General features: G+C 40.0%; 2 protein-coding genes across 3 annotated transcripts in view; one reads left to right on the forward strand and one right to left on the reverse strand.

Annotated features, from left to right (window-relative positions):
* The window catches only part of LOC123758436 (titin), a 72573-nt gene extending 53001 nt beyond the window's left edge, over nucleotides 1-19572 (forward strand). Inside the window, exons 7-12 of the mRNA XM_045742850.2 lie at nucleotides 8066-8315; nucleotides 9397-9569; nucleotides 12173-12340; nucleotides 13862-13989; nucleotides 16555-16786; nucleotides 17400-19572. Of these exons, the coding sequence (XP_045598806.2) occupies nucleotides 8066-8315; nucleotides 9397-9569; nucleotides 12173-12340; nucleotides 13862-13989; nucleotides 16555-16786; nucleotides 17400-17681 (1233 nt within the window). The 3' untranslated portion in view covers nucleotides 17682-19572. The remainder of the gene's footprint in view (nucleotides 1-8065; nucleotides 8316-9396; nucleotides 9570-12172; nucleotides 12341-13861; nucleotides 13990-16554; nucleotides 16787-17399) is intronic.
* Nucleotides 19573-22495: 2923 nt separating this feature from the next.
* LOC123758435 (uncharacterized) overlaps nucleotides 22496-26952 on the reverse strand; it is a 52453-nt gene continuing 47996 nt past the window's right edge. For both annotated transcript variants that reach the window (XM_045742849.2, XM_045742848.2), the window contains exons 3-7: nucleotides 26582-26715; nucleotides 25400-25570; nucleotides 24954-25094; nucleotides 24039-24227; nucleotides 22496-22845 (exon numbers count right to left, since the gene is read on the reverse strand). In XM_045742849.2, coding sequence (XP_045598805.2) covers nucleotides 22543-22845; nucleotides 24039-24227; nucleotides 24954-25094; nucleotides 25400-25570; nucleotides 26582-26715 — 938 coding nt within the window. In that variant the 3' untranslated portion in view covers nucleotides 22496-22542. The remainder of the gene's footprint in view (nucleotides 22846-24038; nucleotides 24228-24953; nucleotides 25095-25399; nucleotides 25571-26581; nucleotides 26716-26952) is intronic.

Here is a 26952-nt window from a genome sequence, read left to right on the forward strand (position 1 = left end):
AATGAGATTTTATTTGAGTCGTGTTTATCATGGCATGTAAACATCTTCGAGTGGTTAAATTTATGGACATTTATTATGTATGAAAGAAAATAAATATAATTTATAGCTTTTTTTTATTGCTGTGAGCATTTAGGAGTACTGAAGACTTAACACTTTGATGCTCTGGGCGCACGAGCGCTGCACTATCCCAGGTGGGTTTGGGCGTTCCGCGGGACCGCGTGGTAATTCTGAAAAGTGTATACTCTTTTCAACTTTGTTACCTCAATTCTCGTCCAAGGTTTTTCAATTTGGTATCATTGTGTTCGCAATAGAATTCTCTACAGGACTAAAGGCATATAAAGTCCCAAAACCCGACATACCATCCACAACAAACAGAGAGAGTTTTACCCAGGAGTGTAAACACTTTTGCTTGTTACTTTTGCTTGTTACACAAACACTTTTGCGTGTTACCCGGGAGCGCGCAAGAGCGATAATATGTGTACACTCTTTTCACTTTGGTCACCTCATTTCTTGTCCTAGGTCTTTCATTTTGGTATCAATGTGTTCGCAATAGAATTCCCAACAGGAGTATATGCATATAATGTAAAAAACTGCAGCACGCTCCACCCGCTGACGTGATGAAAGCAGGCCGAGGTTACCCGGAAGAGAGCGCCCCGCCACCCCAAGTGGCACCAGACCTTCCATTAGAGAGCGCGGTAATAATGAAAAGTTTATGTTCTTTTCAATTTTGTCATCTCAATTCTCGTCGTAGGTTTTTCAATTTGATATCAGTGTGTTCGCAATAGAATTCTCTACAGGACTAAATGCATATAAACTTCAAAAGCCCGGCTTACCACTCTCAGCAAAAAGAGAAAGTGAGAGCGAATTACCTGGGAGCGCACAAGAGCAATGAAATGTGTACTCTCTTTTCACTTTGGTTACCTCAATTCTCGTCATAGGTCTTTCATTTTGGTATCAATGTATTCGCAATTGAATTCTCAACAGGTGTAAATGCATATAAACTTCAAAAGGTCGGCGTACCACCCACAGCAAACAAAGAAAGTAACATCACGTTACTCCCGTGAGTGTGTATCAAGCACAATAAAATGTGTATACCCTTTTCAACTTTATATATAAGGCATATACGGTCCAAAACCGTGGCGCGCCCCTCCCACAGCCAAGTGCGAATGCTGGGCACAGATTTTAACAGACAATGCAATGCTGCGGCGTTACCGGACTTCTCTCTATTAAACGAACGACACAACGCCGAGTCGTTACCGAGAGGAAGTGTTAAGGACACTCGTGAACATTTTTTTTTATTTTTTTGTCAAATTTTTCTTGGATATATATAATTTCACATCTAATATCTTCAAAGCTATAGCAATCATTTCCTGTACAGTAAGTTGAAAAATAATAATAAATTATTTTGCAAGGTGGCAGTAATTTAAAGATGGCAGCAGATTACAGAGCATCTCGTGCAGTACTTGTGCACGACACTTTTAAATTAATTTTCATAGAGAAAAAGTCGTAGAAATATTTATTAAAAAGAACTTAACAGTGTAGCAATTTGAAGGAACACTGCATTTATAATTTATTCATTGTATGTGGTAAAGTTGTTAAAAAATGCAGTTTCTAAGGGATTTTTTTTTGTAACATTTGTACATAAAGAATAAAGGCCACATGATTAAAAATTGCATGTCTGACATTGGCTCCTGTTGAAATTATGAGAGAACCCATTGAGATTCTAAAGGTGTACAGGACTTTTATGGATTTGGAAAAGCATATGATAGAGGATTAGACACCCAACCACACGTCTGAAAGGAAAAAAAAGTGACGACGTTTTGGGTTGTCCTGAACTATTATAATCCAGTTACAAGATTGGCTGAAATGTTCTCACGTCCTTTTGTTTACAGATGTGTGGATTGCGTGTCCAATTTTCAGCCACATTGTGACTGAACTGTCTGCTAAATAGAGAGTTATTCTGGAGAGTGATGGGCATTCTTGGCATTGGCAGAGTTCTGCTCGATGTTGTGAAGAATTTTCATGTAGAAAGTTAGTGCGAGTGTAATGGGCACTAGTTTGATATCATGTAGGCGTGTGTTAGGGTTGGGTGGGTCAATGTATATAGCATGGTCTCAGAAGGGAAGTCAGTGTAAGAATATTAGAGAAAGATGTAGACCTACTTTACTATAGGCCTAATTTGAGTACAGTACACTAATTGGAATATGTCACATGTGATGCCTGCAGATACATTAGTTATTTGATGAGTGATAACATTTACGTAATCTAGTTAATTTTTGTCATGGATCTAGATTAACTAAATTACATCCATAGAGATGTATTATACCCATATTTATATAATTTGTATAAAAACCAGGTGATAACTAAAATGAACCTATAATTCCGGGGGTCAATGTACGATGATAGCCACGCTGTAAGAGTTAAAAAGGGATGTGGACAGTGATTAGTTATAGTGGTGAAGAGTAGGAAGTTCTATATGTGAAGTTCGTGTGGATGGTGAAGTGGTTGACCAGTTCAAATATCTGGGATGTGTGGTTAATAGGAAATATTTGTGCAGTGGAAGTTAAGAGCAGGGTCAGTCAGGATAGTTAAGTGGCTGGTGTAATGAAAGCCCTGGTAGAAAAAACAAGGGAAGACATGCAACCAGGATGTAAGATGGCGTGGAATGAACACAAAAACTTATTCAATAGAGCAATGTTGATGAAAAGTGTGGTGCTTGGAAAATAGAACGGGGAATAAAAGTCATTGGAGATATGTAGTGCAAAATCATAATAAGATGGGTTTAGGCTTGTTGAACAAGCATTTGATCAAATCACCTCATTCCTTGGGCCACACGTGAGGAACACAAATGCGAACAAGCGTGAATGGTCCCAGGACGAATTAATGGATGGAAGTAGACTTTCAAAGATAAAGACCGTTTAAATGACTCTGTGGACAGGAGGAGTGGTAGGTCAGAAGATGATACGCAGATATGGCGAGTGAGTGTGCGAGAGAAAGCAGGGATCTGGTGAGCAGATGTGATCCATATTTCAGAGGAATCAGTTTTATGGAGGTACAAATTTTTAAAAGCATACTGTAATGAACTGTCAAACATGCCATTTTATGTAGATTTTCTTCATGTCATCATTTGCTGAAAGGAATGGTGATATTGCTCAAAATGTCTTGTTCCACTCGCATCAGTGCCCAGATGCCAAGATAACCGTAAAAAAAAATTGATCTCTTTACGTCAACTGCTACAAACACTCCTTCATTAATCAGATCTAATATTTTGTCTTTCTGTTCTTGTATTGTCATCTTGAGTAATATACAAGAACTTTACTATTAGTGTGATCTGAATGGTATTATATAGCCATATTGTATCGGTGCACTGCCTTCCCGTAATTACTTTCCTTACATCTTGCCTGATATTTAATTTTTTTTTTTGAGGGAGTGAAGGCAAGAAGTTAAACTAAGTAAACTAATACTATGAACGAATTTGGTAAAGAAGTTTGTCTGAACTGCATTGTCCCACTTAGTTATGCACCTCCTTGTAGAATGTCCTGATTTTTGAGATTGTATGTCTGGATTTCTAATGTCCCTCGGTAGAATCTTTGGTGAATCTGATACCTTTGATTTCACTTGCCTTATGTCCTTTTGTTCTTGTATTGGCATCCTGGGTGATATTTAGCACCTTTTGAATATCCAGTGACATACGAGGTTATGTAGTCTTCTCGGCTTGTTGCATTCTTTTGGTAATTTCTTGCATATATGTTAAACAAGTAGAAAACTAAAGAACAAGTACCCAGGCTCCAACAAAGTATTTATCTGAGTCTCGGGAGAAAGCACAGAAGAGTTTAATCAACCCTGATCAATAATGTTTAATAAATCACTCGAATTGGGCAATTTTCCAGAGTTGTTGCTAGTATAAGGCCACTGCACATCAAACTATAGTTTCCCAGGATAACTCAGTCACTTAACTGAATAATGAGGTCTCTACATATTGAGGCTAGAAGTGCCAGGATTAATGTAGGTGGTGACACTTTGTGAACTGCCAGTGCCAGGTAGGCCAACTGGGAGTTGCCAGAGTGATGGTTGACCAGCTCTTTGAGGCCGAGTAGCATTTGGAAGAGATTTTAAGTTCAGTTGAACCTTCTGAAGGTTGACAGTGCCAGGTAGGCCAACTAGCAGTTGCCAGAGTGATGGTTGACCAGCTCTTTGAGGCCGAGTAGCATTTGGAAGAGATTTTAAGTTCAGTTGAACCTTCTGAAGGTTGACAGTGCCAGGTAGGCCAACTAGCAGTTGCCAGAGTGATGGTTGACCAGCTCTTTGAGGCTGAGTAGCATTTGGAAGAGATTTTAAGTTCAGTTGAACCTTCTGAAGGTTGACAGTGCCAGGTAGGCCAACTAGCAGTTGCCAGAGTGATGGTTGACCAGCTCTTTGAGGCTGAGTAGCATTTGGAAGAGATTTTAAGTTCAGTTGAACCTTCTGAAGGTCATTCAAAGCTTGATAGGTTTTCTTCAATGTTTCCCTTCCTTCGCTGGTACCCAATCAGGATGCTGGAAAAGATCCTCATTGCACCAGGAAGTTGGTGTAAACGTAACCTGACTATCCAGCTTTTTCCTTGCGAAGAGCAGTACGTTGTCTCATGTTGCAACAATGTGATATACCTCGAAAAGTAATACAATTTTCCTGAACATACAAAGTTAATGTAAATTTGGGTGGACATTGAAAGGTCTAAGGACACACGTAGACAGGTCAATTATATTCAGTGAATTTGATATAACCAGTCGGATCCAATTTTCAACATAGTACATGTATAATTACTCTTTCTATAGACTTTTGTCTATTAAATTACTGTAATGGGTTACCATTTTCTCCCAGAAAAGATGCAGAAGCCATAAATGTGGACCCATTTGGTTATGGTTTTGTACATGTACAGTAGTAACTGTAATGGTTTCATGACAAGCTTTATATATGAAATGTCAATTTTTGTTTGAAGACAAGTTGACAGTATAGTACTGTACAGCATTTGCACCTTTACTTGGAATTACCACCAGACATTAAATGCTCGTTGATATACACAAATATTTGAATAAGATGTTGATAAACAAAGTAAGAGTTTGAACTTGAGTTTGAGTACTGTATAAGAAAATTTAGAGGTTGATGATTATTTTTTTTAATGTTGGTTTAAAATGTGATGAAGGTACAATACATTAATATAAGATTCTTAAATGATGATTTGTTTTAGTGTATTGACGTCAAGTTCCTAGGTTGTAATAAGTTATTACTTCTTGACCGAATAAAGAAATGTACCAATGGTTTCTTGCATCTGGCATACAATATTTGAATGAAATTTATATGAATCCATCTAAAATACTATGAGTTAATTTCTTAATATAGCATTATCCTCATTAGTCAAGAGCTGACTAATACTGTGTTTATAACTCTTCGTTGGTAGAGCTAATCCACCATTGTTCTGTACACATAAACAACAATTTTCCACTTAAAGAATATCGTAATTATTTGAATCAGTTTGGCTAATAACATCTTAATGTAATGTTTATTATATTAGCAAGGCCAGAGAAGGTCTCGAGTAGTGATGTACGTGTTGGTACGCACACTTGTACCGGCACGTAGTGATGTACGTGTTGGTACGCACACTTGTACCGGCACGTAGTGATGTACGTGTTGGTACGCACACTTGTACTGGTACGTAGTGATGTACGTGTTGGTACGCACACTTGTACCGGCACGTAGTGATGTACATGTTGGTACGCACACTTGTACCGGCACGTAGTGATGTACGTGTTGGTACGCACACTTGTACTGGTACGTAGTGATGTACATGTTGGTACGCACACTTGTACCGGCACGTAGTGATGTACTTGTTGGTACGCACACTTGTACTGGTACGTAGTGATGTACGTGTTGGTACGCACACTTGTACCGGCACGTAGTGATGTACGTGTTGGTACGCACACTTGTACTGGTACGTAGTGATGTACATGTTGGTACGCACACTTGTACCGGCACGTAGTGATGTACGTGTTGGTACGCACACTTGTACTGGTACGTAGTGATGTACGTGTTGGTACGCACACTTGTACCGGCACGTAGTGATGTACATGTTGGTACGCACACTTGTACTGGTACGTAGTGATGTACGTGTTGGTACACACACCTGTACTTGGATTTCTAAAATGGAACTTTTTTATCTTTCTAGGGTCCCTAATCTCCACCTCCTTCCTTCACTATCCCTTTCCCTTTTTACACCTTCCACGAATCTCCTTCGTGTAGATATCCTAATCTGTTTTCCTACAAGGGATAAAATTTTGCACATCTATGGCAAGTTTTTTTTATAAGGAAATTTCCTCTTTATTTTTTTTTTTATTTTTTTTTGTGTTTTAGTATAAGCTTAGAGTAAAGGTAATTAGCTAGCAGAGATTAGTTAACTCACATCTACACTCTGAACCTTTGTGCAAAGTTGGGTTGATGTTTGTGTTTTAGTATAAGCTTAGAGTAAAGGTAATTAGCTAGCAGAGATTAGTTAACTCACATCTACACTCTGAACCTTTGTGCAAAGTTGGGTTGATACCAAACTCATGATTTTATATATATACAAATTTTGTGCCTCACAATAAATTATTTTCAAATGGAATAATGTTAAAAGTCTTGTACTGTATATTTACATGAAACAGATACATGTTAGTTGTTCATATTAAAGTTGTTTGAAGAATGAATTACAAATTGTGATGCCATAATAATGGAAGAAATATTTAGTACTGTACTAACTCACAAACCATCTGCTCTTCCAAGATAACTTCTAATTGATTAAATAGTAACAAGTTTCTTTAATACATGTAAGTTCCTCCATTTAATCTAAATTATTAAAAAACAAATAATTGTTAGTTTTGGCACTAAACAGTTTTCCTCAGCAGGGAGAAATGGCTAACGTTTAGTGGTAGATTTTAGTGAGTAGTGCAGGGACATGTAGGTATAGTGGTGCTGTGACGAAGCTCAAGCGGAGTGTATGCGACACCTCAGTCTATTAAAAACTTCTCTCGTCTCCTTTTGGCTTTGTCCTCTGTTGCATGCAAATTGTTTTGGGGCACTTTTTTGGAGCTTTGGGAAAACTTACAAATTGTTGTAGATACGTTGTTGGAAGTAACATTTCCTGATGTTCGCGTCATTTGTGGGTTGTATAATAACGTCAGTTGCTGAAGACTTTTATTTTTTGTGGTGAAAAGGAAGCATGATTGAGAGTACGGGGTGTACACATCCATGTTTGCTGAAGAGAATCAAACCTTAGATAATGAATGGTTGAGCCAGTCTTCGAATTGTGCCTTTCAACCATTTAATGTTATTTATTTTGATTTTGATTTAATGCTTATTGTGAAGGCAAAAGCTGTGGGTTCTGTTAAAAATTCTAGATTAATCTTTGGGATTTCATCAATATTGTGTGTAATTACTACAGTGATAGGATGACTTTATTCCAGTATATATCATTTTGAACTCTGTCTAGGATTTAATTTTCATAAGGTGTGTGTTAGTGAGAGAGGTGTTTTGTTGTGCTCATCACTTCATGTAAATGTTAAAGCTGCAGTCTAAGCTTTGCCCTTCATGTTGACCTGGTGAGAACATTAAAAGCTTTACCTTCACTCATAATGTTTGACATTTATTTTATTTTGTTCTACTTTTTGTCCTTAGTTTTGTCTTATTTTTTTGTCTTGGAATCATAGTTTTGTCTTTAATATTATGATTTTTTTTTTAATTTGATGACTGTTCGGTGTTCATTATGTTTTGAACCTCATTTGCTTTGTTTTGATCATCTGCCACTGCTGCTCCAGCCTTAATACCCTCCTTATATATTTAGCTTTAAATTTTGTATAAATCCTTTTCTATGCTTTGATACTTCTCATGTTGCTTAAATTTTCTAATCTCTCTTCATAACTAACCTTTTCTTACTGACCACCCATAAACCCTTTGTTGTTCTTGACGTATCTCTTTCACTTCCACCTTCTACCTTTACCACATCCTACCTCCATGCCCAGCCTGACTACCCTGCCTGTTTGCTCTACCTGAATAGAACCCAGGGGAAGCTCTAAATAGCTTTGGAGCTATCCTTCAACGGAACCCCAAATCGGCAAGGGCTATGTATGGCCGTGCCTGGTCTTTGGACCAGTTAGCAGAAGTGGAACGATCCAATTCGAAGTTGGAACAAGCCATCGTGACATATCGAGGAGTGCTTGATCTAGCAGACGAAGAGCCCAGCTGGGTGCCTCTTCCGCTGTTGCGTATGGCTGCTGAGAGATGCATTGATCGATTGATATTCAGAGGTTTGTTTTCCCTTTGTTTTACAAATATTTTAGATCACTAACACAAACTTAAAATTTAAAATTCTTTATCTTTTATGTTTTGCACTTCAAAATAATATAAAGTTTGACATAACTTAAAAAAATTCATGTGTTTGAGTATTTACCTACTGTATTTATATTCTCTTATTTGTGCTTGCAGGATTGAACCATTAGCTCTTAGGCCCCATTTTTCCAGCTGATGGAGGTCTAACTGATTCCCAACCTCTTTTTTTTTTTCTATCATATCTACTATATATTACACATCCCCAGGATGTAGCCCATAAAGCTATCTAGCTCCCAGGTACATATTTACACCTGGGTGAACAAAGGCATCAGGTGAAGGGAAATGCTACCCAAAAGATTTATGACCTGATAGGGGTGGGGAATATGAACCCAGGTCTCTAGATTGCTTGAAAAGTTCCTTTTGGGGGGCAGTAGCAAGTAGCGAGGTTTGCCATTATATGAACGCCCACTATACCAACACTTGTCCATCCAAACAGCCTCCCAGGTCCCCATCTTTGGGACTCAAACCACTATATAAACCAATCAGAATGTCCACACGACCCACTAGTGTTATATTGTGACCTACAGTGCCACGGGCAGCAGTACTGTGATCCCTTTCTAAGAGAACTAATACTTTTTTACTCCAAAAGTGCCAATAGAGCAAGGTACAGTAATTTCACATTTAAGTGTTGGCACTATTAGTGTCGGTAGCAGACTGGTTGTTTTCCCTTGATGCTCGTCATCCCTAGCCATTGGTGCATCTCTACATGATTCTTTTATTTATTCCTTCACCTGAAAGTGCTTGAGGGGTGGGGTGGGTTATTGTAGTGGCACATACCCAATACATCACTGTATTTTGATATAAGAATTTTGTATAATATTGTACTGTATTCATGGAATTCTGGAATATATTTACATTCAGTACTCTGGTGATTCCTTCCACAATTTGTGTGATTAAAAAAATAATAAAAGAACATGATTGCAGAGACTGTTTATTCACTGCAACTGAACAGGGACATTTGATATAAGTAAACCCACTGACGGAATGACCTCGTCATAGGCTTCTTCGGCAAGGCGGTAAGGGTACAGCAACGTCTTCTGCAGCGGTTTCCAGACGATTTGCAGCTGAGGAATAAGATGGGCGTCACATTTCTTCTCATGAATCAGGGATCTGCCGCCAAGGAGATCTATGAGGCAGTGTTGCAACAATGGCCGGATGATGGGTTTGCTCAGGTTGGTAATTTGGCACTTTATTGGATGATGATGATTTATTGATGCAAATTTGTATATTATTCATGAGTGTTACTTGTCCATGGAAATAATGTCTGACTTTGGATTAATTTGTATTTGTGGAATCTATAAATGGTCTATAATTAGGAATCTGTTATTGTTCTGATTAGGTATCTATAGTTGGTCTATAATTAGGCATTTGTAATTGTCTGTAATTAAGAATCTGTAGGGAGTTTCTTATGCCAGGGCTTCACTGTATCATCTTTCCACTTCCTAGAGAGAGTCTATTCTTGAGTACGGAGTCTTTAAGGATGATGAAGGCCTCTACAAGTAGGCTTTATTCTCCTCCTCTTCTTGCCCAGGATTTAAGTGCCAATTTAGAATGGGGCTCTTATCCTTGTCCTTTTTCCTATTTGTTAGAAGAGGATTTTTGGGTTGTGTATGTATCAAAGAATGGTTCATATTGAGCTTAATGCCTCCTTGGTTCCTCAATTATTTCCAGATGATGATGTTTATTTCAGACGCCCCTCTTTTGACCAGGTTTTTGCCATTCCATTAGTTTTTTTAATGATTTGGGACCTCACTTTACAGCAGGAAGCAAACTATCGATTTTGATGAAGTGGGCGATGGACGAGACTTCCTTCTTGTGGAGATGGTACTACATGGTACTTGATGCTGGTATTGCTCTCTCTCTCTCTCTCTCTTCCCTAATGTTTTTGCTTGTGTTAATATTTTCATAGAAATGCAGGGGGAAAAAAAGCAATTAAGGGTTTGGAAAAAGTTATTGCCCCTTATTTTCTGCCAAATTTTGTGACTGATAACTGTAAGATTTTAAAGATGTAATCATTTTAAGGTCTTAAATTATATGGCAGACATTCTATTTTCCCCAAAAAGTTGTTAACGATATAATGTACAGTATTGTGCAGCTTGATACAACGTGGTGCATTTCCAGAAAGTCATCCAAGTGACGTTCCGAGTAAAGAATTTGGAATTGGCTGAATAGGGTGCTTAAAGTTAGGGCAAACAAGATGTACTGAAGGCTGCTGGTAGCCTTGTGCCATGCTTCACGAGTATTTTATATGTATACTATTAATGATTTGTTTCTTTACAAATAGGTATACATGTAGGTATGCATGTATTTTGAAACTCACTGTGAATTATGTAATATTTTTGTTTGGATAAGAGGGACAGGAACAGAATACGTGTACAGTATGTTTATAAGAATAATAATATCGTGGAAGCCAAAAGTATTAATAACGTACATTTACCGGTACCCGTCTGTCTACCAATATCTGATGCCTGATGCCACTGAGAACTCTGCTCCGTGGGGATATGTCTGATCAAAAAGCCTTTGTGTAGTCCAGTATAATATTTTTAGCCTCTTCTTTCTTCCTCATGCCATCTTAGGACCCAATGAGTACTCGTGCCATCTTAGCACCTATGTAAGTATGTTTTGTATTTACATGTACATAATCATGTGTGTGTTCCCAACAAAACCACTCGACCGTCACTTTCAGTAAATGTATAATGAAACAGACATTTACAAAAAAAAATCCCTGTAAAATAAGTGTGTCTTATTTGCCAGAAAATATGGCTTGTCAAATACACTGATTAGTTAATGTATAGCATTATTCTACCTGTATACATGTTGTATTACTGTACTACTGTACTTTCATCTGAACAAATCCACAAGGGCCGTGACGAGGATTTGAACCTGCGTCCGAGAGCATCCCAGACGCTGCCTTAATCGACTGAGCTAGTTCAGTCGATTAAGGCAGCATCTGGGATACTCTCGGACATAGGTTCGAATCCTCGCCACGGCCCTTGTGGATTTGTTCATTTGATGCATCACGCAATTGTGATTTGTGTGTGTATACTTTCATCTATTTGAAATATTTTGGCATTTGAGTAGTGTTGTTAGTTCTTGAAGCTGTTAGTGGAGGCAGCTTTAATATCTGTGCTTTAGACTAGTTGACCACCTGCACAACATATGAGTGTTTCCTCGGGTCTTTCTCACACGTTTAGTGTTTGTGCGTGCCAGAGAGAATGTGTGGATCTGTGTACAATAAAATCTCAAGAACGTTATCTTGAGATGATTTCGGGGCTTTAGTGTCCCCGTGGCCCGGTCCTCGACCAGGCCTCCACCCCCAGGAAGCAGCCCGTGACAGCTGACTAACACCCAGGTACCTATTTTACTGCTAGGTAACAGGAGCATAGGGTGAAAGAAACTCTGCCCATTGTTTCTCGCCGGCGCCTGGGATCGAACCCAGGACCACAGGATCACAAGTCCAGCGTGCTGTCCGCTCGGCCGACCGGCTCCCTGGTCCCTGGTCTTCCGTGACGTATCTTTGCGAACATATTGGTCATACAATGGGATTGAACCTGCATCCCTGACTCCCCGAGCACACACATTACTGACTGGACCACGATGGGGGTTGGTTTAGTCTGTAGTTTTATTGATGCATGTATTCTTATGATTTCATTATTGTAGGCAAGAGTGAATTTTATGGTGTGGGTGATGTAGCTAAATTTTGTGCTGAAAAGAATGGTTTAATTTCTATACTGTGAAGCTATGCTATATGTTTTAAGTGTCGCTCATGTTACAGGTGCATTATGGGTTTATCTTGAAGACTGTTGATAACAACAACACCGGGGCAGCATATTACATGCAGAAGGGAATAGAAAGTGGAGCAGAGGGGACATCAGACGGGCGTTTTTATTTCCACCTGGGGGACGCACTGCAGCGTGAAGGGAAGACCAAGGAGGCGTACGAGGTGAGATAACATCTCCGTGTTTGTGTGTCCTTGAGAAGATACTTTGTAGTGGAATGGTGGAAGTATTAAGTGCATGCTCTGTGTATTGTTGCAGAATTTTATACTTTGTTGAAGTATTGACAATTTACCTTACATTTCTTAGCTATATCACAGTAAAGAGTTTTGTAGTTTAAATGTCCAAATTCATTTGAAGTTGCTGTATTTTATACACTGATGAGGCATTTGTGTATGAACAGTTGTATTGAGAAACACCAGCAAATATTTGTTAAATTGGCATTAATTAATTTATGTTGCATTTAAGACATAGTATTTGTCATTCACATTGTGTGGAGACCACCAACCTGTTCTGTTCTTTCATGTTAAACTGCAGCAAACTTCAAAAGATAGTCGTGAATGTATTGCTTTTCGTGCAGTTGAGGGCAGAGGCTGGATGATGCGTTACCAAGTGACCCATCCTGAAACGCTATGCATGTTAGTGGCTTTACAAGAATGTAAGAACACCAATGTTATGTACTCTCTCACTCCCAGTGTTATGTACTCTCTCTCACCCAATGTTGTGTACTCTCTCACTCCCAGTGTTATGTACTCTCTCTCACCCAATGTTGTGTACTCTCTCACTCCCAGTGTTATGTACTCTCTCTCACCCAATGTTGTGTACTCTCTCACTCCCAGTGTTATGTACTCTCTCTCACCCAATGTTGTGTACTCTCTCACTCCCAGTGTTATGTACTCTCTCTCACCCAATGTTGTGTACTCTCTCACTCCCAGTGTTATGTACTCTCTCTCACCCAATGTTGTGTACTCTCTCACTCCGTGTTATGTACTCTCTCTCACCCAATGTTGTGTACTCTCACACACCCATTGTACCTTTTTGTATATACATAAATCAAATAAATAAACACATCATTGCTCCAGGCCAGTAGCACCTTGATAGGTTATAGGCTTCCTATGTATAACTGCTCAAATATATAAATATATGTGCTAAAATATATAAATATATATGCTAAAGTATATAATATATATGCTATAATATATAAATATATATGCACAAGTATATAAATGTGTATGTACATACCCAGAATCTTGTATATCTGCAACTCTCAGATATGTATATTAAGACATAAATTTTTAAATTAAGATAGTTTAGTATTTAGCTCTTTATTATATACTGTATAATGTACTTAAATAATTAATAATGCACTAATTTCTAAATTTAACCGAAGATAACTTATAACACATGCAGAAAATGCCACAGTAACGTAGCTGAAACAAACAAACTAACCCCAATACACACAGAGATCACACTAACGTGATGCATCAAATGAACAAATCTGATTTGAAAACTGATTTGTTCAAACTAACCCAAATGTATGAAAATAAGTGATGCTCATTTGTATTTTATTGGTTCTCTTATGGTTTGTATTACTGTATTTTGTTATATCCAGTACACATAACACATAGTATATATATTCACATAGTACACATAGTATACATGTCACCTAAGAAATGTTGTTGTTTCAGATTTATGACCTTGCAGTGGAGAAAGGACTGTTTCTGAGCCGTTACCAGCGTTCACTGTATAACGTGGATAGACTCACTTCCCAACCCTTGTGGACCCCACAGCAAACCACCTACCAAATGTTTTTCCGGTTAGTAAATCCAGAATGACTTGCCATATAATTTTATGGCAAGTACCGCATCTCCCCGGTGCGGTACAGGTGACCTCTTGTTGACCTACTTCTTACCTAACCTCAAGGTAAGGTTAGGTAAGGTATGGTGTAGTTGAGTCAAGTGTAATTACTTCACTAATTACAGTAGTGAAAGGGAGCCACTGGAGATGGTCAAAACCCCCCTCTAAAATGCTACTGAGTAACGCAAGTATGTTAAAAATTAATCTTGACTAATTTTATAGAAATGAAAGAAAACATAATCAAGTATTATAATTGTAGGCATAATTTACAGGCTATCAGATCACTATTTCTGATACAGTGAGAATGGGGCAAGTAACATTCTGCTACATAAAGGAGGACTAGCAAAGTGCTGATAATGCAGAAAGTGAAATGGCATTTATTCTCTTTAATTCTTTACATTATACTAAGGTGATGCATACAAACATACTAGGGACTTCTTAGAAAGAACAGGGCATCAGTTATATTTATAAAATTGAATAAACTATTGCTGTATAGTGTATTGTATAATGAAATATATGTATGGTATGCATCATTAGGAAAACTACAAAAAAATTTAAATTGATTTCCCATGAGTTTTAAAATGAAAAAATATATATATATACAGTGGCACCTCGACTTAGGATAATTTAGAGTTACGATGTAAATTTGATCGAAAAATGTGACTCAACTTATGATAGTGTCGTCGACTAACGATATTTGTAGGTACACGTTTGGGTCGACCGAGCGCGTCGTTCCGGGTCACGTGGGCCGACCTGTCTCAGTTTACTAGAGCTGCCCGCTTAGTGACGATTGCGCTTATAAGAAATTCAGTTTTTGTGGTGATTTTTTGCTTTTTGAACATTAAACTGATTATTCTATATCACAGCATGGGTCCCAAGAAAGTCAGTGGTAAGGTTCAACATATGAAAACTCATGTAAGGATAACCATAGAGCAGAAACAAGAGATCATTCGTAAATATGAAGATGGTGTGCAGGTTGTTGAACTAGCTAGGCAGTAGCTAGGCAGTACAATAAATCTGTCAACAATATCCACCATACTTGCTAAGAAAAAGGACATTATGAGTGCTAAAGTGGCCAAAGGAATATCAATAATCACAAAACATAGAACACAAACACTTGAGGATGTTGAACAGTTATTATTAATTTGGATACACAGCAAGGAGTTAGCGGGTGATAGAGTTTCAGAGGCCATCAGTTGTGAAAAGGCTAGGAAATTTCATGAAGACCTTTAAAGAAAACCCCTGGAACGAGTGATGCAAATGCGAAAGAGTTTAAGGCAAGCAGGGGATGGTTTGGGAAATTTAGAAAAAGAAGTGGCATTCACAGTGTTCTGAGTGTTGTGTGTTGTGAGCTGGTGGAGGAACACAGCGAAGAACTGATCACCGAAGACTTCACAAGGAGCAGCAACAAGAGACAGCTGAGGAAATTTTGTCAGGGGAGGAGGAGACAATACAGAATGTCCCTTCCACATTAATTAAGAAAGTGTGTGCGGCATGGGAAGAATTGCAAACTTTTGCTGAAATGACTCACCCAAATCACGGTGCAGTAGGCTGTTACCTTAACCTTTTTAATGACACTGTGATGCCTCACTACAGACAAAAATTAAATGTATGGAAAGGTTTTTAGTGAGACAAACAAGCAGTGAATCCCAACAAGGTCCTAGTGGTATGCAGGCAAAACGTAGGAGAGTGTGTACCCCAGAGAAGTTATCACTGCCTGATGCTATAATGGAAGGGGACTCCCCTTCCAAACAGTAACACCTCTTCTCCTTCCCCCCCCTCATCACCATCTTCCATACACCATCAAGAGTCCTCCATAAAGGTAAGATAAACATATGTACTGTATTGTAGTTAGAGAAAAAAATTGTATTCAGTATAAAATGTATTTTTAAGTTAATATTTTTGGGGGTGTGGAACGGATTAATCCAATTCCCTTCATTTTTTATGAGAAAAATTGCTTTGACTTATGATACGTCTCTGGGAATGGATTACCATCGTATATCGAGGCCCCTCTGTATGTATGTATGTACGGAAGGCGGTACATACCTGGCCTTTAAGAGGCCTGGTCGACGACCGGGCCACGGGGACGCTAAGCCCCGGAAGCACCTCAAGGTATGTATGTATGTATGTATGTATGTATGTATGTATATATGTATATATACACAAATATGAATCAGAAATATATGCACAATTTAGATATAAAGAAATGGGTTTGTAAGTCATGCCTTTGTAGGTATGGTAATGTGTAACTGCAAATATAATGCAAGTAACAATAGTGAATCCAAATGTTATTGTATTTGACCAATGACCACTTGGACTAGCCAGTAGAGCGACGGTCTCACTTCTTGCAGGTTGGTGTTCAATCCCCGACTGTCAGTAGTTGGTCGTCATTCCTTCTTTTCTTCCCTATCCTATATCCTTTAACCTCATATCCCTTCCAAGTGTCATATAGTCATGATGGCTTAGTGCTTTCTCCTGATAATTACCTTACCTGAAATAGTGAGTGTTTGCCAAATACTTTCAGGAAGTTAGAGGAAAACTGGTTAACCATACGAGATGAGGGCGTAGAACTGTTAGGATTACCACTACCAGATGGCTTTCGTCCCGAGTCTGAGAATTTGCGAGAAGTTGGCGATTGGAAGCAGTACGAGTTGTTCTCCCGGGGACGCAAGATCACGGCTAACTGTGTAAAAGCGCCCAAGACATGTGCGTTAATTGAAAACTTCCCAGCAGCTGCAGGGTGTAGGAGAGGCCAGGTGTGTATTTCTAGACTGTTTGCTTGTCTAATGTTGTACCAAAGTCATTCCATAGTTGCTTTTTCAAATTTGTTGTAATTGTTTTTATATAATTTAGTATCTTAAAATTTTAAATTTATGTATGTGGTTTATCCTTTACCTAACAGGGAAAGAAAATACCATATATAAAGGACTATATGCTTCGACATGTAAATTATAAGTGCATGATACTCGTCTATCTTTACCTCTTGCACTGCTCCAATCCCCATATGTGATTTTTCACAATTAAACTTCGTTGTTGTTGTCATGCACAATGGTGTACAGTAGTACTTCTAACTAGCTGAGCAGTGCAATGGTTAAAGTCCAAACCTGTAATGCTAATCTTGACTTCCACACACACTAGAAGGCTGCAAGAGGGCTCGTACTATATGATAAGTATTTGCAAAGAAACTGAATCTTGAATTGTGGTTCTCGTGTCTCGTTCAGAATGTTATGCTCTACAGTCTGATAATATATGTTTTTTAAGCTTTCAAAGGTGTGGTTTTCACTGCCAGTATAATATAATGATGTGAATTCTCACGCAAAACTGGGAACCTACTGTTGTTTATTAATACAGTGTACTTTTTTCTTACAGGTCAAGTTCAGTGTTATGTATCCCAATACTCACGTGTATGCTCACACTGGACCCACCAACTGCCGACTGCGTGCTCACTTGGGTTTGGTCATTCCGGATGGTCTCCAAATGAGAGTTGCTTCTGAAAAGGTCACTTGGCAAGAAGGAAAAGTCTTCATATTTGATGATAGCTGGGAACACGAAGTGTGGCACGAGGGAAGTTCATATCGGTTGATATTGATTGTAGACGTCTGGCATCCTGAACTCTCGGAGCACGAGAGAAACACGTTGATAGCTATATAAATGGTCGGTCAACTCTGAATGTATCATCATTCTTCAGTTGAGGTATTTTATGTGATGGTTATATTCTCGGACAGTTCTGTCTTTGGACAGGGAAGATGCCACCAAAATATGACTAACAAAGCTGTACTAGATCTTTGCAATTGCCACAAAGTTAAAGTATTAACTGTAGCCAAATATCTTATGTGTGAGATCAGATATATATATGCAAAGAGATCATAAACCATTCATTTTCAGTGTTATGCTTATCACTCTCATTGTTTTTTTGTTTGCAATCAGGTCTTGCCAATCTTGAGTTTTTACATGAAGCCAAGACATGCACTAACTACTGTTGCTACAGTATAGTAAGTTACTGTTGCTACAGTATAGTAAGTTACTGTTGCTACAGTAAAGCACCACTACAGTAGAGTACACATTTTGAGTAGGTCTATTATTTTTAGCATTAAGTATATTGCTTTTCATTAAGAATTTAACATTATAAATGATTTTATAATTAAGATTGGTTAAAGCTTGAAATGTAGCATCTAAAGTTTGGAGTGCTGCATTGTCTGAATTTTTTTAAATGTAAAATGCTAATTTTACTGTATAAAATTATCATGACTGAAGAGAGCTTATATCTCTAACAATTTAATGGCTGACTGAAGCCTACAAGTTGTTGACCTCATACTGCTAAATTGGCTTGTTACCAATAAAAAAAAAGGATTATATATATATATATATATATATATATATATATATATTTATATATAATACTGTATATGGGCTGCAGTTCAATGGTGCTTTAAATTAATTTTTAGTCACAAATTGATGTTATTTTTAATTGGTGCTTTTCTGTTATATAAATGCTAAGTTCCTACAAGAAAATGGAAATGTTTGGTGCTTGATTTTGTGAATGGTGTATGCATCACAGGTAAGTGTTATATATTATGCAAAGCTGAGGCAATTATGCAGTCCTTTGTAATTTACAAAATGTGTTTTCAGCACTTGAGTACTCCATGTGCTCTGCTAGTCAGGCCCAGGTGCGTGTGTGTGTTGGTCAGACTGCTTCCTAAGGTGCCTTACCACTGCTCAAATATTCAGGGGTCAGTGGCCACAGGAGTTCGTAAGTTTATCGGCAAGTTTAATGTTACATTCATTAAAAATTTTCCTAAGTTTGGGCTGAAATTCTTAAATTTTATATAATACTCATGTGAAAAACTGATGATGATTTGTAAAGTTTACATTTTGTGTGTGTGTGTTTTCTTGGTTTCGTGTTTCTGTGCATGTAAGTACGTGTGTGTGTGTGTGTCTGTAGATGTATATATATGCATATATGTAAGTGCACATACATCCATGTTTTTGTTTAATAATTTTAATATTTGTGGCCATTGAACTACTCAGATATGTACGTAAATGCAAGAAAGGATTAATCAGACGATCTAAGAAAATTTGAATGGTATCCCTATATTTGTTTGGCTGAAAATGTTAATTTATTAAAATCTTTAATTCCTTAAATCTTTAAGGTGTTAATATGTTATCATTTTAGCTACTACTTGCCCCCTCTAAAATTATGATGTATTGTTGAGTATCATCAAATGTTAAGATTAAGTAAGTTGGATGAATACAAGAATATGACAATGCCTAGTTTGTGATAAGTGTATTGTGATTGTATTGTTATATACTTCAGCACTGGTCTATCGGGTACCAACTTCTCTCATGATCAAATGTTACAAGATAGCGATTTGTCAAAAAAATGGCTTGAGGTAATATCCACTAGTGTTTGACCTCTTTTGTATATCCCCTCTACACTCTGAGGGGGGATAATGGGTCTACATGTTCTCCCCTTTTTAAAAGCCTGCTAGGATGGTTTCTGTCAAGACATTTTATTTTCTGCCGAATAAAAGGATATTGTTAATTTGTATTTAAGAACCTAACTGAAACAAGTAACCTGTGCATATGTTGGAATGTCTTGCATTATGTTCATGTTCTCCTCTCCTCCCATTTCTTATACACCCCCTTTCCTCCTCCTCCCTCCCATCTCTCATGCACTCCCCTCTTCTCCATCTCTCACACCTCATATCATCCCCCATCCCTCTCCTCCCCCAAGTCTGTCTTGTACTCCCTCTCCTCCCCCAAGTCTGTCTTGTACTCCCTCTCCTCCCATCCTCAAGGGGCCTGACAGCTGAATGGACAGCGCTTCGGATTTGTAGTCCTAAGGTTCCAGGTTCGATCCTTGGTGGAGGCGGAAACAAATGGGCAGTTTGTTTCACCTTGATGGCCCCCCCCCCCCCCCCCGAGATCATCTCGAGAAGATCCTTTTTACACCCCTTCCTCTTCCCTCCATCCCTCTCTTCCCCCCCATCTCTCTTCCCTCCATCCCTCCATCCCTCTCTTCCCTCCATCCCTCTCTTTCCCCCCCCTCCATCCCTCTCTTCCCCCCCCAATCTCTCTTCCCTCCATCCCTCTCTTCCCCCCCCATCTCTCTTCCCTCCATCCCTCTCTTCCCTCCATCCCTCTCTTCCCCCCCCCATCTCTCTTCCCTCCATCCCTCTCTTCCCCCCCCCCATCTCTCTTCCCTCCATCCCTCTCTTCCCCCCCCATCTCTCTTCCCTCCATCCCTCTCTTTCCCCCCCCCCCATCTCTTCCCTCCATCCCTCTCTTCCCCCCCCCCATCTCTCTTCCTCTCCCCCATCTCTCTCTACCTCCCCCCATCTCTCTCTTCCCTCCATCCCTCTCTTCCCCCCCATCTCTCTTCCCTCCATCCCTCTCTTCCCTCCATCCCTCTCTTTCCCCCCCCTCCATCCCTCTCTTCCCCCCCAATCTCTCTTCCCTCCATCCCTCTCTTCCCCCCCCATCTCTCTTCCCTCCATCCCTCTCTTCCCTCCATCCCTCTCTTCCCCCCCCCCATCTCTCTTCCCTCCATCCCTCTCTTCCCCCCCCCCATCTCTCTTCCCTCCATCCCTCTCTTCCCCCCCCATCTCTCTTCCCTCCATCCCTCTCTTTCCCCCCCCCCCATCTCTCTTCCCTCCATCCCTCTCTTCCCCCCCCCCATCTCTCTTCCTCTCCCCCATCTCTCTCTACCTCCCCCCCCATCTCTCTCTTCCCTCCATCCCTCTCTTCCCCCCCATCTCTCTTCCCCCCCCCCCCATCTCTCTTCCCTCCATCCCTCTCTTCCCCCCCCCATCTCTCTTCCTCTCCCCCATCTCTCTCTACCTCCCCCCATCTCTCTTCCTCTCCCCCATCTCTCTCTACCTCCCCCCATCCCTCTCCCCCATCTCTCTCTACCTCTCCCCCATCTCTCTCTTCCTCTCCCCCATCTCTCTCTACCTCCCCCATCCCTCTCCCCCATCTCTCTCTACCTCCCCCCATCTCTCTCTACCTCCCCCCATCTCTCTCTTCCTCTCCCCCATCTCTCTCTACCTCCCCCCATCTCTCTCTACCTCCCCCATCTCTTTCTTCCTCTCCCCCATCTCTCTCTACCTCCCCCCCATCTCTCTCTTCCTCTCCCCCATCTCTCTCTTCCTCTCCCCCATCTCTCTCTACCTCCCCCCATCTCTCTCTTCCTCTCCCCCATCTCTCTCTTCCTCTCCCCCATCTCTCTCTTCCTCTCCCCCATCTTTCTACCTCCCCCCATCCCTCTATAAAATTTATTAGTAGTGTTTTGTGTAAAAAAAAATGATTATAACACTGAAACGACTACAACGAGAACTTTATAAGAGTAGTTATACAAGTGGGTGTTGACGTTGTATCTGGTGTTTGTAGTACGAGTGCTCTGGTGGACATTTGTAGTTTGAAATTATCTTTTCTTACAGCTTTTCAAAAGACTAAGAGGATCTTGTTACTCAGTGGTTCACCACTCCAATGCTCTGCGTTTGAGCCCTGTGGCAGGACAGAAATTTGGACAAGCTTCCTTTCACCTGATGCTGCTATTCACCTAGCAGTAAATAGCTGTCTTGGAGCTAAGTAATTGTTGTGGGTTGCATTCTGGGGAAAATAAAGTGTAGTTGGCCTACGGATTGTCCGAGGCCTAACAGGCTTCCTGTTCACAACAATGGGAACACATAACTCCAAGTCGACAGAGATGTTCACGCATGTAGATGTAGCAGAGGCATTCTCAAGTTGTTAATCACATGCAACCTTCAGGTATAATGTATAATATAATTCCAGTTGTCGAAGACAGGAAGCCTGTGTGTTATGTATACTTTAGGAGGCCAGGGCTGGTCGGCCTAGCGGACAGCATGCTGGACACGTGATCCTGGGATCCCGGGCGCGGCGAGAAACGATGGGCAGAGTTTCTTTCACCTTATGCCCCTGTTACCTAGCAGTAAATAGGTATCTGGGAGTTAGTCAGCTGTCACGGGCTGCTTCCTAGGGGTGGAAGGCCAGGTCGAGGACCGGGCCACGGGGACATTAAGCCCTGAAATCAACTTAAGATAGGATTGTATCGAAGCTACACACCCCCTCCCCATCCCAAGGTAGAACTGCTGACCTTCCCCAGGATGCAACCCCCACACCAGTTGCCTAACTCCCAGGTACCTATTTACTGTTAAGTGAACAGAGGCATTAAATAAAAGGAAACTTGCCAAACCATATGTTTCTCTCGGGAATCAAACCTGGGATCCCTGATTGCAAGTCGAGAATGAAGACAATTTTACTATGAATAAACTGCTTTTGTCAAGAGAAAACACTGCTATAAAATATGAAAGTAATAAACCTGGAGCGGCTCGCATGTCCACTACAATAAAATTGGTTTGACACTTCTTGCAGGACACTATAATTTCGAAGATGGAAGTGTATCGTCAATTAGAAAATAATTGTTAGGAAATCAAAAAAGTCACTTTAATTGTATAATCCATTATATTCCTAGGTATGATGTGTACTTGAGTTACTTGGAACAACTAGGTTCGGTCTTGTCATAGAGAGGGTTTGATACTCCTGCTGGGACTTCGGTCATGTTGAGATCTGGAAGAATGGTCAAGTTTTCCTTCGAGGACCTCAGACCGTTGAAGAAGTGGAAGGTATCATTCTTCCTATACTCACGATTTTGGTTACTTCCACTCCGCCACCAAAACACTACATATATTAGTATAACCAGGACGAAGAGGAGAAGGATGGCGAGTAGTACCCAGGTGGCTATGCTTGTCACCTCCACCAGTCGTGGCTGTGCTGGGCTGATCACCGTGAATATCTGTCAAGCAAAATAATACAAATGATTTCCATATAGCAAGTAAGGAAAGTTACATAGTATATATTTGCCAAGAGGACAGAGAGGCCTCCATTTGTTGGCTATATTTGACCATAGGCACTGTCTTGTATTCACCTCCAGCAGGCAAATTGTGTTGGTGTAACTATATCAACTTTGATAATGGTGATCCTGCATTGGTTCGTTATTACTTCGCTTGCCTGCTGGGTTTGTGGGTATTGATCTTCAGCTCTGGGGCTCTGCCTTCAATTACTTGGTGCACTGGTTTCCCCAAAGTGTTTGGGTTGTCACATATGCAACTGACAGTGTATAAAGTCCATCTTCACTACTCAATTTATTTTATTTCTTTACTATTAGTTCTTTCTAGTATATTTGTGGCAAAGTATCTGTCCCCCTTATGTGTTAAATAAAAACCTCGACACTATGATGCATTATCCAAGTACTGTGTATCGTACGGCCAGAAATTGGTAATATTGTACAGGTAATGTCCCCCAAACCATGTTCTTATTTATTGTCACCGGTGCCCTATATGTTTGGTCCTGTGGTAGCCCATAGGCCTGGTGATGGCGTGTGTACACCGTCAACTGTGTTTAAAATATATTCAACAGCTGATCCCTGCACCAGTATATTGTAAACCTGATAATACAATACAATTTCATGTGAAGAAATATAATTGTGAGGATATATACACTCACTGTTTACCTTAACAGTAGATGATAACTGTATTCCTCTTGTGAGGGTGTACAATCTTAGATTGTGCCAGCTTGCTCATACAGGAGACAGAAAAAAGGTGTCAAGCCATGAAGACTTGAGAGTACTCCTGAAAATTGGGACATTCTACAAGGAGTACTATACCTCCTTTTAGAATGTCCCAGTATTCAGGAGTCTTCCTTGAAGAACCCCGAGGGACCTTCCAGGTCATTTGTCCCTCCACAGAATCCTTGGTGAATCTAACACCTCCAATATCGATCGCCTTGTGTTTTTATTTCTCGTATTAGGATACCGAGTGATATTTAGCACCTTTTGATTATCTAGTGAAGTCTCCCCACCTTTATCTTCTTTTGATAAAAAATAGGTCCCCTAGGGACATAGCTAAACAAGCCTAACACTTAAAAGTTATGCTTTAGTTGATAGTTGATAACAGAAATAAGAGTTATTTTAATATATGCTGTACAAACCTGGGGATTGCCACAAGAGATATGGAAAGGGATGACGCTTGAGTTCTTGAGTGGATCCGGCATGGTGTCGAGGTGCACTGTGTTCCTCTCCAGGGAAGTTAGATTATGACAGTTGATGGCTGCCAGAGCCAGTCTGTCCACAGACAGTGCTACATTCTCTTCAAATTTGAGCTCTCTCGCAACATCAATCTAAATCACAGAAAATATTTCTTGAGGTTGCTCTAAAATTTGGCACTTCAAATTTTCAAATATTAAAAGCATAACATCGGAATAGGTGTATTTGGATTCAAATCAAGTGGGAAATTGATATAACATACTTAAATACTAATCCAATCATTAGTATGTGTACAGTTAATTTGTAACTTAAATGTTTCATAATTGTTGAATAATTGCATATGTTACACATTTATGGCATGAATGACACCCTCAGACAATGTTGCTTATGGTTCCACTCTCTCCAAGGAATGATCAACTATCATCGCAGCAAGTTTAGCAAGCTTTCAATCATAATGTTGACAAGTGTTGCCCTGCATTATGACCACAGGCTGAAGGCATCTAGAATACTGATAAAATCTGTTGTAGAAAATCTTTATAGGTCTTAAAGCAATACTCTGGAAACAAGGACAAAGCAGCAAGATAGACTACAATGATAAGTTGAGGCAAGACAAATACAAATTAAAATAGCTGGACACCAGGACAAGTGGCTGAAATGAAATAGGGTGATGATGGTCAAGATGGAGCAGAAGGATACAGAGAAGAGAGACAATGAAGAGGAAGAGAGGAGGGACAAGTAATCTCTCTGGTGGAGCAACAAGGAACCAACCTGTGAAATCACAATACAGTGTAAACAATGATTTACTTTCAGATATAATATATTTCCTTGCAAATAAATGGTGATGAAACTCATGATCTCACCTTGAAAGCCTCCTTCTCAAGCCTCCTGAAGCGGTTGGCTTTGATGGTGACAGCTATGTCGCCGGTAACTGTGAAGGCCCCCATGCCCACCTGTCCCAGGTAACATCCGAGCATCTCCATCTTGAATCCGTTGCCTCTGTTCTGTCCACATGCAAGACACTCTGTGTTACACGAGGCACCCGACCTTACTAGCCACAACATTCACAGTTTTCAGATATTCAGGCGTTAATAGGCAAGACAATGGGCACCTGATGGGTGTGACAATGGGTACCTGATGGGTGTGATAACTGTCACCTGATGGGTGTGACAATGGGTACCTGATGGGTGTGATAACTGGCACCTGATGGGTGTGATAACTGGCACCTGATGGGTGTGATAACTGGCACCAGATGGGTGTGACAATGGGCCCCTGATGGGTGTGACAATGGGCACGTGACAATGGGTACCTGATGGATTAGGTTGAAGGCTCCATTTCCCAGTCGCTGGATGGTAACATTGGATAAGACGAGACCATTTCTGCCATCGGTTGTTCGGTTACTAAGAGTCACAAAGCCCTCAGATGCCACCGGCCCATCCACAAAATCAACTGTCGAGTCCTCCAGTACCAGGTACCTCATCTGTTGATATCAGGAATGTGTTAGTGCATGATACCAGTTTCCTTATCTGTTGATCCCAGGTCCAATACCCCAAAATCTACCAAACAAGAGAGAGAGAATGTTTCTCAGCTCTTCTGAGAGTTGTATAAAAGTATCATCTACAATCATGTTAGAATAATTTACCTTTGATATACTACAATCTTTTGCTAGGACCTATGTAGTCTTATTTTAACCCCTCAACTGCGCCGCCCAACAAATATCGTTTTGAGAGCTGTCTGTTTTTTTTTAATTAGGCTATATTTTAATGTTTTTTAATGTTTTCATCACTCTTTGTGTTTTGAAATGAAAATAGTTTAGTTTGGAAACATTTTGACATTTTTGTTGTTTTTATAAATGTTCAGGTAAAGTTAATATGTCCTTAACAATTGCACTTTGAGTTTTTTGCCAATAATGGGTGTGCAGTGTAGAAGTTAAAAGCTAGAAAAGGATGGAGGGGGGTCTCCTAACACATTTCTGGAGGCCTCAGGGGCAGGCTGTGATTGGTGGATGTCAGATCCCACAGGTGGACTGTTAATGGGGGCAAGCCATACCCTGGCTCTCCATCTTATATCATTGGATTCATCAGAGGACATGACAGTAGAGATTTAAGTTCAGCAGAACGAGAATATACTTCACGAATGTTAGACAAACACACACAGTACAGTATATTGTACTTAATGAATGTTACACATAATTTAATACTTGTGAAGTATACTACATATGTATATACTGTACAAGGGATACTTTACATATGGAAAATAGCTTGCAAACATTACACACACTTAGGTACACATCAGGAATGCTTCACATTCCAAAAAGAGCCAGAGCTCAACCCCCGCAAGCACAATTAGGTAAATACATATCGGATTTATGAAGTATACATGAAAAATGTTCAACATATGCTATGTACCCCAGCAACACTGCACATTGGAGAATACATCAAAACATTTCACAAAAGTGAACATCAGAAACGTTGTACACAGAGATCAATACCTCACGGATGTTGCTGAGGAAGCCTCTATTGAAGACTCCTACTGTGCTTCTACTGATCCTCAATCCTGCAGCCGTCTTGTCCCGCAGAAACCCAGTAGGGATATACGGCACGATGCAGCCGACGATCCCAACACCTGCAGCAGAGGAGACTTACTACAGGAGCACCTGGATATCTGGAGCTCTTAGGTGTAATATTCACTCTTATATGAATTGGTACGGATATAGATTTCCAATTGCAGTTTGTTGGAATAGGAAACCAGTCCAGTACTACGGGGGGGTTATCAAGGTTACCCGCTAGACCCACTGTTGACCTTCTGCAGGATGCAACCCACAACAGTTGCCCAGCTCCTGGTTAATTATTTACTGCTAGG

Source organism: Procambarus clarkii, chromosome 11 (assembly GCF_040958095.1).
Source record: "Procambarus clarkii isolate CNS0578487 chromosome 11, FALCON_Pclarkii_2.0, whole genome shotgun sequence".
Taxonomy (NCBI): Eukaryota; Metazoa; Arthropoda; class Malacostraca; order Decapoda; family Cambaridae; genus Procambarus; species Procambarus clarkii.